This window comes from Siphateles boraxobius, unplaced genomic scaffold (assembly GCF_051911475.1).
Source record: "Siphateles boraxobius isolate OS27281-9 unplaced genomic scaffold, OSU_SipBor_1 41, whole genome shotgun sequence".
Taxonomy (NCBI): domain Eukaryota; kingdom Metazoa; phylum Chordata; class Actinopteri; order Cypriniformes; family Leuciscidae; genus Siphateles; species Siphateles boraxobius.
Window position 1 is genome coordinate 30,397,728 of NW_027509042.1, and position 14,020 is coordinate 30,411,747.

Here is a 14,020-nt window from a genome sequence, read left to right on the forward strand (position 1 = left end):
CGTTGTTTGTTCGCCGCTTCTTCGTCCGAAAATCCTTGTGGCAACAATTGTTGCCATTTAACCAGGCTATACAGTATGTTTATTGACCAGCACTACTACGTCCAGTAAATATAACGAGTGCAAACTTTATGGATGTGTTTGTGCGGATTTCGCCGATTCCAGCTGTTGTCAACTTACCAGTCTGCCTTCGCCCGGAGCTTTTCCTGTGTCTGTGCATCGCCTCCTACCATCGAGAGGATCCTGACCAGGCTGTTGCTGAGGTCTGCGGGATTCTGTTGAGTCTGGCGGCTCTCCTCTGCTCAGCACGGGCGCTGTGGCCGGACACCAGGCCGTTTTCCGCGAGTGGCACAATGTTTAAGTATTCCGTCACCCAACTGAGGAGTTTCAACAACTGCATTGTTCCATCATGCATACCAGTTATTAAACAACTTGGATTGTTTCGCCGGCCGCGCTACACTCACAGGAGCTGCGGCAGAAAGTTTGTTTTCTCCCGGTCTGATCATGGCATTCCATCCCTCTGGTCTGGCGCACACCCTGTCGCACTTCCAACACGTCATCAGGGCGCTACCCTTCCCAGAATAAGTAACGCTGGAGTTTCAACGGCAGCGCTGAGCACGGATCGGGAGGGAAAACGTGGAGTGGATTTCAGTCTACTCCGGCCAATACAGAGACACACTGCTCCATCTACCATCACGATTGAACTGTTCAATGCACAATCCATCACAAATAAATCCTGCCTTATACAGGAACATATTCTGGATAAATGTCGAGATTTGGTGTGCCTTACAGAAACCTGGCACAAACCAGATGTTTTCTCTGTTTTAAATGAGACCTGTCCTCCTGGTTACTGTTACCTACAGAAAGCCCGTAATACAGGGCGCGGCGGCGGTCTGGCTGTCATGCACCGAAGTGATCTGGGCCTGTCCCCCATTACCATGCCTGAGCCATCTTCTTTTGAATACCTCGCTTTTAAGTGCAAGCCTCCTCTCTCCACAACAATATTTCTCATTTATCGGCCACCCAGACCGAACCCGTCTTTCATCCCAGAAATGTCTAACCTTCTGACAACACTCTGTACTATGTCTGCCAATATCATAGTTCTTGGAGATATGAATATCCATGTCAACTCCCCCACCTGTCGTTTTGCAGCGGAATTCCTTCAATTACTGGACTGTTTTAATCTAACTCAACTTGTCGATGTCCCCACTCACACTAGGGGACACACACTCGATCTGGTTATTACAAACTCTGACCATCTCAGCAATCTCCGGGTTTATGATCTGGGCATCTCTGACCACAAGGTCATTTCTATGACGATGTCTTCACCGTCCGCCCTCATCAAGCCTAAGCGCCAAATCTGTTTTAGAAATCTAAAAAACATCAACTCAGATTCATTGGCACCCGACCTTCAACATCTTCTTTCTGTTAACTGCTCACCAGTCATTAACCCTGTGGACTACTACAACAACACCCTCAAGAGCCTCCTAGATATCCACGCACCAGTAAAAACTAGAACAGTGAGCTTCTCCCGAACAGCCCCCTGGTACACCAGTGAGCTACGGAAAATGAAGGCATTTGGGCGGGCCATTGAGCGGAGATATAAAGCCACTGGTCACACTGTCCACCAACAAGCTTTTCGGAAACACCAAAATAAATACTCTAAGTCGCTAATAAAGGCACGGTCATCATTCTACTCTAATATCATCAAAAACAGTCCCGGAAACTCAAAGCAGCTGTTCTCCACCATTAATCATCTTCTAAAACCACAGACCCACTCATTCACGGAAAACACAGAAGAACACTGCAATAACTTACTGGACTTTTTCAAAACTAAAATAGATTCAATCCGCTCTTCCATTCATGGATCCTCAATCCAATCTGCCCCATCTGTACACTCTCAGCTTGCAATCGCCCAGCCCCTGAAATGCTTTCCAGAAATCTCGAATAAGGAGGTAGAGATGATCATCAAAAGGATGAGAGCCACCACCTGTGCCCTGGACCCTTTTCCTACTGCTCTTGTCAAAGCAAACTCCGTTATTCTAAGCCCTCTCATCACCACTGTAATAAGCCAGTCTATCCTGTCCGGCATTGTTCCATCTGCTCTTAAAACCGCCATAATCAGACCTCTTCTGAAAAAACCCACTCTTGCTCCTGATATATTATCAACCTATAGGCCAATTTCAAATCTTCCGTTCATCTCAAAAGTCTTGGAAAAAGTTGTTGCCACTCATCTCCAGGACCACCTCAAAAACAACCACCTATTCGAAAAGTTCCAATCTGGTTTCCGCACAGCTCTTAGCACAGAAACAGCGCTCGTCAGAGTCACAAATGACCTACGAATGGCAGCTGATGCTGGCTCACCTTCCCTTCTCATACTGCTCGACCTGTCCTCTGCTTTCGACACTGTGGACCATGGCATTCTACTCGACCGGCTGCATCAAACCACTGGACTTACTGAAATTGCCCTGGACTGGTTCAATTCATATCTGACGGACAGAAAAGAGTACATTTCGCTTGGAAAATCAAGGTCCCGGGAACACACAGTTACCTGCGGAGTACCTCAGGGGTCGGTTCTTGGCCCCATTCTCTTTATCATTTATATCCTGCCACTCGGACATGTCATCAGCCGCCATGGAGTGTCTTTTCACTGCTATGCTGACGACACACAACTGTACATGAAATCTGATCCACAACCAACTGCAGCACCGCAAACATCATCTCCGTCTCCAACACTCACTGCCTGTCTCGAGGAGATAAAGGTGTGGATGAAACAGAATTTTCTCCAACTAAACAGTTCCAAAACTGAAGCAATTCTCATTGGCACCTCGCACCAAATTCAGTCATCCTCACTTTCCGGTATAACTGTCTCTGGCCAAGACATCCCCCTTTCCAAAACAGTTACCAATCTCGTTGTGAGATTTGATCCACAACTCACCTTTGAAGTCCATATCAAAAATCTCTGTAAGATCTCCTTTCATCATCTCAGAATCATCGCAAAACTCCGTTCTACGCTTACCTTAGCCGATGCTGAGAAACTGGTCCACGCCTTCGTCTCCTCTAAACTGGATTACTGTAACGCTCTTCTCATCGGGATCCCCAACAAGAGTCTGCAAAAGCTGCAGTACGTCCAGAACAGCGCTGCTAGGATCCTGATGAGAGTGCGAAAGTATGAACACATCACTCCCATCCTCCACACACTTCACTGGCTTCCCGTGTCTGCTAGGATCGAATATAAGGTTTCACTTCTCACTCACCAATGCATCTATGGAAACGCACCCCCCTTCCTGAAATAACTACTTACCCCTGTTTCTACAGCACGATCCCTCCGATCACAAAACTCAAACCGCCTTTTAATACCAAAAACTAAACTCTGCACAATGGGCGATCGTGCTTTTTGCTCTGCCGCTCCCCGGATTTGGAATGCCCTCCCGGACCATCTGAGGTCACCACAGACCACCAAGACTTTTAAAAAGGGACTAAAGACATTACTTTTTAGCAGATCTTATGGATTTTAACAATGTCTAGATATTGTTCTTAGAATCAGACCTGTAGCACTTTGAGGTTTTTTCTTAAAACGTAAAGTGCTTTTACAAATAAAATTTATTATTATTATTATTATTAGGTGTATATGACATTCTTCTTTCAGACGAATACAATCATAGTTATATAAAAAAAATGTCCTGGCTCTTCCAAGCTTTATATTGGGAGTGCATGGGTGTATTTCTTTGGAAGTCCATCAAAGCGCATCCATTCATGACTAAAGTGCTCCACGCGTCTCCGGGGGTTAATAAAGGCCTTCTGAAGTGAAGCGATGCGTTCGTGTAAGAAAAATATCCATATTTAAAACTTTATCGACTAAAATAACTAGCTTCCGGCAGACGGCCGTATGCATCGATTTACGGCAAAGGAGTAACCTTTGAACTGACGCACAAACTTTCGTTCGTTTGTCAGAAGAGAACTGTCTCCCTGACTGAGCCTGATTTGTCCCAAGGTTTTTTCTCCATTCTGTCACCTGCAGCAGTTTAGGTTCCTTCCCACTGTCACTTCTAGCTTGCTTAGTTGGAGACACTTAATATACAACAATATTATTGATCAGACTGTACTGACACTGATGTTTGAGAAATGAAAAACTGAGCTGGACAAAGACATAATTAATTGCAGAACTGGTTTATAGATTAAATGAAAAAATTTAATAATTGATGATCTTTACAATGGAATTGAATCAACACTGAACTGACTTCTGCTGAACAACAGCCAAAATGCATAATTTTCCTGTTATCACTGTAAATCTGTATTTTCTAAAGCGCTTTATAAATAAAGGTGGCTTGACTTGCACCATTGTTGGGAAAATGTCTTTGGCAGTTGCACCACAGCTCCTGATATTTTCAGCATCTGTCAACTTTTGACACATCATTTTGATGCTGGTACAGCTTGTTTTGGAAAGAGGAACAAACACAGAGCTGTCTTAATAACTAATAGAGAGTGTGTACCTGAAAAAATGTAGTTGTATCCAGTGCGTCCATAAAGTTCGCCCCAACCTGCTAGTGTGGAGGATCGACACACATGCTACAACAGAGGACAAAAAAATAAGAGTTAAGGTTGCCACAACAAAAAAAGAAACACAAAAAAGAAAAACCCTGGTAAAGGAGGCTTGAAGCTTGTTGTTAGCTCCCAGTAAATTATACCAAGTTAAAGGCTGATAGTCCAGAACTCAACACTTCAGTACTAAAAATCCTGACAGCCAGATTTCACAATAAAACATTAAATCTGTTATTTACACTTTGATTGGTCTACTATCAATATATTCAAATGTCTAAAAGGGGCATGTGATACATGGATAACATAGTTTATTGAAGCAGCATGAACATGAAACATGAAGCAGCAACAGAAAGCATCTGGTGGTCGAAAAAATAATACTATGAGGCAAACTACCCATTTGATTGGAGTGGCAAGATAGTTACCTTTCCATTGTAGAGGATGACAGGACAGACAAATCTCCCTCTACAACGAGCCATCTTACTACGGTTGACCAAATCCTGCAATTTACTGATCTGCACTGTACTCTCAAAGCTGAACAAAAATGAAGAAAAAGAAGAAAAGAACAATTAAAAAAAATATATTACAATACACTGGTGACAGACCAAAATATTGGCTGATAATCTACCATTTGATCAACCAAGAACTTTGCCCACTTGACCAATTAACAAAAATTAAATTTCAACATTATGCCAAAAAAGGTATGGCTTCAGATTTCATTACAGATTTTAGCCTGTATTTAGAGAACATTAGGGGATCAAACATAAAATGTCTTTCCATGAAGTCTTCCCACATTGTTCTTAACTGCAGATATTGCATTACAATTGAGCAGGTAGATAGAGATGTAGTTGCATTAGACAAAGTAGATCAAAATTTCTATATGAATAATTAAAAGGCAATTACAAGGTAGTAACTGATTAATCTAAGTAGTTAGGCTACTTCTGTTTGATCAGCTACGATAAAGTTCCATGTCCATGTTTTAACATTTAAATTAAAAGCATTAAAAACTGGCCACTACAATGGAACTGTAAAATTTCAGATGCAAGATTCTGGTTTAGTGCTAACCAAGCGGCAACATTCTAATCTGAAAAATGAAGCCTACCCGGAAGTGCGAAAAACTGCAATACATCGAAAATCCGCTAGGGGCAGGTCCCAAAAGGGAGCAAAATATCCATAGACCCCCATGTTAAAATGTCCGTTTTCACAGCATAAATTAATGTTTTTACAGGTTGGTCCCATGGACTTTTATTGTATTTTTCGATAGGTTCCGAGTGCCTGACAACTGTGAGGGGGTGAACTCGTTAGTTTAGATCGTATTTAGATATAAAATGTATGACAAATAAGGGCGTGGTTAACTTTGATTGACAGGGTGATTGACAGCTGATAACGGGCTGCACTGAGTGGAATTCCTGAAATTTGGCGTCTCGGCCATGATCTGACACAACACATACCTTCTCTGTATCCTTTCTGAACAAGATTTTCTAAGATGGCGCCACCCATACCCCCCATAAACGGCCTCAAAACCGTTCTTCAGAAAGTCTATGGGTGACGTCACAGACGCTTTGTCCATATTTTTTACAGGCTATGGTGCTAACCTAATTTAGATCTAAATTAGCATTGTTTTGGATGTTCGGTAAGTTTCGTCTCAAAATAGGGAATACGTCATAAGAGCCGACCAATCAGGTTGTGAAGATATTATCTATTTGCCTTGAGGTTTGGTGAAAATTTCTTCGGACACTGCAACAGATAAGGCATTACATCATCCTCTGTGGTGCCTTCTTTAAAAACATGAATTTAAAAAGTAACGAATAATAATTAAATCCAAAACATAGACTTATTTAATATACTCTACTTTCCTGCAATGATGAAAACAGCTTAATTAAAAAAATTGTTAAAATCTTTCGTAAGGAAACAATACTCCCCAATTTGATTTTTTTTTTCTTTAACACTCCACGTAGGGTTTTGCAGTTGCACGGTCTCTTATTAATTGTTTTATTTGTTTTGATGTATTTATCACATAGTCTGTAATGTGATCCTTAACAAGTCCCAGTCAGGTCCCCACTGTCCTTTTAAATAAAAGAGCAAAAAGCTAATAATCAAAACAAAAAAGGATTTAGATATATCTATCATCTATAAACACAAAAGTGTGATTTACATTTAAAAAAATTACAGCATAAAAAAATTAACAGTGAATATTAATTTCTGATATTCGGAACCATTTGTTAAAGCAGAACTCAGCTACTTGGTTGTAAGAAAAGTAATGTCGTCACATAATATGGCATTGATACAATAAAAAGCATTAGAAGTAGTGTTGATGAGCTGTGCATGTCTGTTTGCTGGTTTTAGAACTTAGTCAGGGTAGACGCCACACTGAATTTCATGTGCATGAAAACAAGGCAGTGAGTGATATACGTAAGGGGGTCACATATGGCGTTTCGATCGGCTATTTAATATGACTTTGCAACATGCACTAGTCTCAATGAACGTGTCTGCATCTGCCAATTATTTTTTTTTTTAATTATTATTATTTTTAAATTGAACAAAGATCACAGGAGACACATGTAATCACACACAAGAAAATAGGATAAGGAACTCGAGGTAGAGCAAGGCAAGAAAGTACATTTTCAAACAAGATACAATAAGAAAACTACTAAAAAAAATTCATGAAACATTTAAAGCATTAGAAATTAAACATACATGATTAAAAATAAATTTCACTTTTTTTTCCATCTTCAGGAAATCAGGAGATAACATAATGAAACCATTTTTTTTTAACAACAAAGCAGTTTTAGTGGCTTTCTTGTTAGCTGACTGTGGCGAACAGGACGAGGCCGAGAGACGTGAGAGAAAGGTGCGAGGCCGGTGGTGCGAGTGTTAATGAGCTACACCTGTGAGGCACACCGGTCTCGCATCTCTCAAGGAGGAGCGGAAGTATAAAGGAGGAGCGACGACGTTGATGATCGAGAGAGGAACAGGCCTGCGTTTTATTTGCGTTTGGTTTTTGTTTTGTGTAGCCAGCAGTCGTCCGCGAGGGGCTGCTGGCAGACTTTTGGTTTTTGTATTTGTGTTTTATTTTGGTAGACAGCAGTCGTCCGCGAGGGGCTGCTGGCAGTTCTTTTTGTTTTATTTGAAAATTAAAATTATTTGAATGTCTGCTGGTTCCCGCCTCCTTCTTCCCTGAATCATAAACTTTGTTACACTGATTAACAAAGAGAGTCATAGAATAACTTTAAATGAACACAGAAAAGCCTAAAATTGGGCTTAGAATTAGTGACTACATTTATGGAGATGAAACTGTCCACATAGAGTTAGAAGTTTTAATCTGTCGTCCATCTCTTTTGACCCAAGTCCCAAATCAAAAAATTGAGTCCCAAATCAAAAACAGTACATTCTTTATTTGAAAAATAAAAAGTTTGTTGCAAGCAGAGAAAATAAAAACACAGCAGCAGGTTTATTAAATGCACGGAATTAGGGCTGGGCGGTATATCGAGTTTGTACAATATATCGATATTTTTTATCCCCACGATATGGAATGAGGTAATACCGTTTATATCGATACAGTAGTTTGATACGAGCACATCTGAAAAATAGCGGAGGACGCAGTGTGAGCTCCTGCAGTGAAAGTAGCCTACATGGTAGCCTACAATTTGTCCTAAACATGACACAAGCTTATATTAAGCGCTTTAAAATAACTGGTAAGATATAGTTAACAAGTTTAAAGCAGCTTGCCCTGTCAGATGCTGTTGCTGACTGACAGATAAATACTTGCGCTGTTTAATGCGTTTGAGACGTGGTGCTTTCCTCAGTGCTTAACTTACATTTCACAGGTATATTCTCCATCTGTAAATGTTAGAAAATCAAACAAATATGTCCATTTCACTGTCAGGAGAGGACGAGCTTCAGCAAGTGAATCTCCGCTAAAATTCAAGCTTCCGTTATTGAGCGCCGCCGCGCGCATGTGTGCCAAACAGACGAGCACAATAGAACAGTAGCGCAATAATTCTGACTAAAATATACATAGGCTATTGCTAAAATATTTGTTGTTGGAGACAATAAATGTGCCATATGTGGAATTTTAAACCTACAAGTATATTTTTATGAAAGTATCCATTATAATGGGGTAATCAAATGCAGGCTAATATAATTAGTTTGTGCTTTTGTTTTTATTTTTTATTTTTTATTTAGCCTTTAGTCATTTTAAAAACAAAATAATTATATATGTTTTTAGTTTGTAATGTTACAATGTAATAATAATGCATAAGTCTTATATAGCGCTTTCCAAGGAACTCAAAGACGCTTTACAAATGAAACAAACAAAAAATGATGAGAGTGTTATTATAGGTTGTAGGCAAGCTGAAACAGGTGGGTTTTGAGCAGTTTTTTGTAGGTGGTCAGTGAATCTGAGTTTCTAATGTGGATAGGGAGTGAGTTCCAAAGGGTGGGGGCAGCGATGGCGAATGCTCGATCCCCCAAAGTTCGGTGCATTGATTTGGTGATGGGTTTGAGAAGGCCCAAGTCGGCAGAGCGGAGGCGTCGGGAGGGGCGGTGATGCTGTAAGAGGTTTGTGAGATATGGAGGTGCCAAGTTATTGAGGGCTTTGTAAGTGATGAGCAGAACTTTGTAATGGATGCGCTGTTGTACAGGGAGCCAATGAAGCTGTTGAAGAACAGGGGTGATGTGGTCTCTGGAGCTAGTGTGGGTGAGGAGGCGAGCAGCGGAATTTTGAACGTATTGCAGTTTTTTTATATCAGAGGATGGGAGGCCATATAGGAGACTATTGCAGTAGTCGAGTCTTGATGCAATGAATGTATGGATGAGAGTTTCTGCAGCAGATATGGAGAGGATAGGGCGTAGACGAGCAATATTTCGTAGGTGGAAAAAGGCAGTTTTGGTGATATGACGGATATGGGGCTTAAATGTGAGTGTGGGGTCAAAAATGAAACCAAGATTTCGGATCTGGGGAGAGGTGGTAACTGTATGGCCATCGATGGAGAGAGTGAAGTCTTCGGAGGAGGGGAGGAGAAATTTGGGACCGATGACGATAATTTCCGATTTATTGTAATTGAGTTTTAGGAAGTTGGCGTTCATCCAGGATTTTATTGCAGAGAGGCAGGTTGTGATGGTTGATACTGTGGCAGAAGTGATGGATTTGGTGCTGAGGTATAGTTGTGTGTCGTCAGCATAACTATGGAATTTTAATCCATGATTATGAATGATAAGTCCAAGGGGAAGCATATACAGGATAAACAGAAGGGGACCTAACACCGAGCTGACTGATAGAGAGGGGAGAATTATGTGAAATGGAAAGGATGAGGTAGATTGGTGATCTATACTAGGAGAAATGTTCACAGAGAGTTCTTGGTGAATGCTGTCAATTTTGTATTTAAAGAAGTCGATGAAATTATTGCATTTGTCCATGGTGAATGAATGAGTGATTTTGTCAATGGGTTTGAGAAATTTATTAACTGTGGCAAACAGAGTCAGAGATCCAGTTGGTGGATCGAGAGTGAATGATCCCAGAATAAAAAGCTGTTCGGGCTGATGTGAGCGCTGATCTATAATGATGGCTGTGATCCTTGTAGGCTTGAAGGTGTACAGTGAGTCCAGTTTTCTTATGTAGGCGTTCCAGTTGTCTGCGCTCTTTTTTGAGTTTGTGCAGTTCAGGAGTGAACCAGGGAGCAAAGTGGGCAAATGTAACTATTGCAGTTTTTACTGGTGCGAGAGTATTTAGGCTCGATGTGAGTGTGCGGTTGTAGTGAACTAGTAGGTCAGCGGTGGTTGAATTTTCAGGGATGCTGGATATGGAAATTGTGTTTGCAATATGGGAGGAAAAAGAGGTGAGACAGAGGGACTTTAGATTTCGGTAAGATATGGTGCGTGTCTGGTTGAAGTAAGGGCTGGGGATTTTGAGGTGAAATGTTATGGCGAGATGATCAGATATGGCCAGATCTGTGTGTGTGAGAGTGTCAATATTAAGTCCAGTAGAGCAGACCAAGTCCAAAGTGTGTCCACGGGTGTGGGTGGGGAAATTGACATGTTGTATGAAGTTAAAACTGTGTATGATGTCCAAGAAATCCGTGGCGGGTTTGGAGGTGGAAGAATCGATATGGAAATTGAAGTCACCTACAAGTAATATGGTTAATGAAGTTGTACAGAGTTGAGTTATAAATTCTGAAAAATCTGACAGGAAGGAAGGATTGGGTTTGGGAGGGCGATAAATTGTTGAAATAGTCAGAGGAGTGGGGCCTAAGAGCTCAAATGAGAGGTGTTCAAAAGAGGGAACAGATGGGATGGGGAGAGGGCGAAGCTTGAGGGTTTGTCTATAGATGACAGCAATACCACCGCCCCTGCCTTCAGGACGAGGTTGGTCCATGTATGAGAATCCAGTGGGGGTGGCTTGGTTGAGGGAAAAGTAATCGTGGGGTGTTTGCCAGGTTTCAGTTAAACAGATTAATTCTAATTGTGAGTCCAGGATGAATTCGTTGAGAATGATGCTTTTGTTGTTAAGGGATCTTATGTTCAGTAGTCCAAACTTGAGAGACTTTTGTTTTGAAGGGGATGATACAGAAACGGGAACTGACCGGAGGTTGAAATGGTTCACGTGACGTTGGCTCTGATGACGCTGTGCGTTGCTGTTTCGGTGCCAGGACGCGGAAGAGAAGCAATGAGGGAGTGTTGCGCCGAAGCTTTCATTCCCGGTGGATATGTGTATTAAGTTTCTACGGGAGCCTCTGTGGATGTAACGGTGTCGTTGAAGTAATCCGAAGGTTTTTATTTCAGCGATGAGTTCCGGAGTAGCCGATGGATAACAGTTTAGCTGGAGTAGCTGTTTAGCTGAGTACCAGAAAACCATGAAGTTGTTAGTGGAGTTTTGCAACCAAGGAGGCAGGATGGAGAGCAGAAAAATAACTAGGACCAGGTACTGCATCGCCAGGAGGAAAGATTGAGTCGTCTTGGGAGAAGTTAGCGTAGCCGCCCGAAAGCGCGGGTGTTAACCCGATCGATCCAGCGGCGTTGCCAACTATACAATCCGTAGTCCCAAAATGCTGCCGAACCAAACTGGGTCGGGTCCTTCGGTAGCGGAGACGTGCAGGCGAAAAGGTCCAGGTAAGTGCTGAGGCAGTTTTGAATCAATAAGTAGTTTTGATTTGATTTCCCCGGAGGGAGAAGCGGCAGCCAAGAAACGCGCCAGCGTCCTCTCCCAGCCGAGTTTTAATGTGATTTTAACCACCTTTTTGCACATAATAGCCTACATTACATTCACTATATTTGTTTCCATATCCTTCAATATCAACATTGTTTGGATATCATTGAGCAGGTTGTGAAATAATTTTTTAAAAATAAATACAGATTTTCTTTATCCAAATAGAAAAACGTAGAAAGTACCGAGATATATATCGTATATCGCCATTTAACCAAAAAATACCGAGATATGATTTTTTGGCCATATCGCCCAGCCCTACACGGAATATACTGTTACACATCCGTTTAACGTTTATGTTCACTTAAAGCAGGTTTTATCAAAAGTTTAGAGTGAGATTTAGGGGATGAGCCACACAAATATTTGCAGCAGCGGTCCCTCGACCCAACCAAATTCGCTTCAATTTTTGCTAGCAGTTCAATTTTGCCTATTGTTCATAATTGACCAGCACAAATGGAAATTATAACAATTGTTAAATCTGATAAAAAGACAAATTCATCCAAATAAAATAAATAGTTACATTTAAAAAATACAAATTTATTGAAAAATAAAAATAAATTTGACCCCAAACAAGCCAGCTGAACATCAGTGCTCAATGTAACATTGTGTCATAACAACTTGGCCTGAGCATGTATAACCGGTCACCTTTACAGGGGTCATCGGATGCCCATTTTCCACAAGTTGGTATGATTCTTTTGGGTCTTCATGTAAAGTTTGTAACATACTTTGGTTAAAATTTTTCAATCGTTGTGTAAAACAACACCCTTTTTACCTCTTCAAAAACAGCTCTATTCACAGTGACCCGTTTCGGTGCATGTCTCTTTAAATGATAATGAGCAACAACCTTTTGGCTTTTTGAGGATTAAAAAAAACGTGAATGGATTTTTTTCATTGCATGGTGATAGTGTCCACACACTGCAAAGACACATTTATTTGCAAATACCATATAAAAGTGTATTTTGCATCCGATGACCCCTTTAAAAGCAGTTGGAGAGTTTTTGAAGGCATCAAAAATAATTTAGCACGAATTTGGCTGTACTCCTTAACATCAGCTCTCACTGTCTTTGATCACAGGCAAGAGATATCGTCCAGGAATCGTAAAATCAAAATGCTAAAAAAAATTTTTTAAATAAATGAAGATGTCCGCAAACCGCATTCATCAGATCGTGCTCTTTCAACTTCCACTCCGTCTGTGCGCGTGTTGTCTAGTAACGAACGTGCTTGCAGTGGGAACACATAATTTACCCGGAAACAACTAATTCTAATTTCTGATTGGCTGGTAGCTAGCATTTAACTCTGTATAACTCGTCGAGACAGATGCTATGAACTTGGCAGAGAAATTCCCCCCGTTTGCCTGCGCCTCGTCCATTAATTGTATAGCGGGACAAGTTCCCTTACTCCTCAGGGTGAGAAATACAAGGTGTGGCGTGTGAGCGTGTGAACGGGTTGAAATGCGTGTGTCTCACGCCCAATGCGTGAGACTTGAGAGCCCTGCTTAAAGACATAACCAACTACATTTACTAGGATACTCGCAAATATGCTTTTTTTACACAATTTTTTGTGAATTCATCAGTTCAAGCACAAGGCGGCAGGAAAGAATTCAATACAGTATACAAAATAAACTTCTTGTCTGTAAATGTCCTGTAATAATGTTGGGAACCACTCATTATACATAAATTATGTACCAGTTCAAGTTTTTACTTGCATATATGATTTAGTTTTAATCCAAATAACGCATGTGTGCTGAGTGAGTGATCAGCAATCACCATGAGTTACATTTACATTTTACATTTATGCATTTGGCAGATGCTTTTATCCAAAGCAATTTACATTGCATTTCAAGGTACAAATTTCCATTCTTATAAGTTCTTGCTTTCCCTGGGAATCGAACCATGGCGCTGCAAGCATAGCATATTGACATAGGCCTATACGACCAAACTACAAACTTCCCAGCGATGTCTGTGAAAAAGGGATGTGCTTGACAAACTTGTGAATATACTCAGAGTTTCGCTAATCAGCTCACGCAGAGCATCTTTGGGCATAAATATTTAATTTGTTTTACATTCTATTAATTCAATACTTCATTGACATCCTTCTCTGATATATCTATTCTGCTCTTTGTTTGCTCTGTTGTTGGTGTTTCTGTCACAAGCACTGTGTAATGTGCATGCTGCGTGGTATCAGAGCATTTTATAGTACGAGTACCTGAGCGCAGTATTGGGCGTGATATCGATACTGGTTTCGGTATCGGTGCATCCCTATATAAAATGTTTTTTGCTGAAA

General features: G+C 41.0%; 1 protein-coding gene across 7 annotated transcripts in view; it reads right to left on the minus strand.

Annotated features, from left to right (window-relative positions):
- The window catches only part of mtmr14 (myotubularin related protein 14), a 60,860-nt gene that overhangs the window by 34,963 nt on the left and 11,877 nt on the right, over positions 1-14,020 (minus strand). For all 7 annotated transcript variants that reach the window (XM_077199124.1, XM_077199128.1, XM_077199129.1 and 4 more), the window contains 2 exons: positions 4,962-5,070; positions 4,491-4,566 (listed from right to left, as the gene is read on the minus strand). In XM_077199124.1, coding sequence (XP_077055239.1) covers positions 4,491-4,566; positions 4,962-5,070 — 185 coding nt within the window. The remainder of the gene's footprint in view (positions 1-4,490; positions 4,567-4,961; positions 5,071-14,020) is intronic.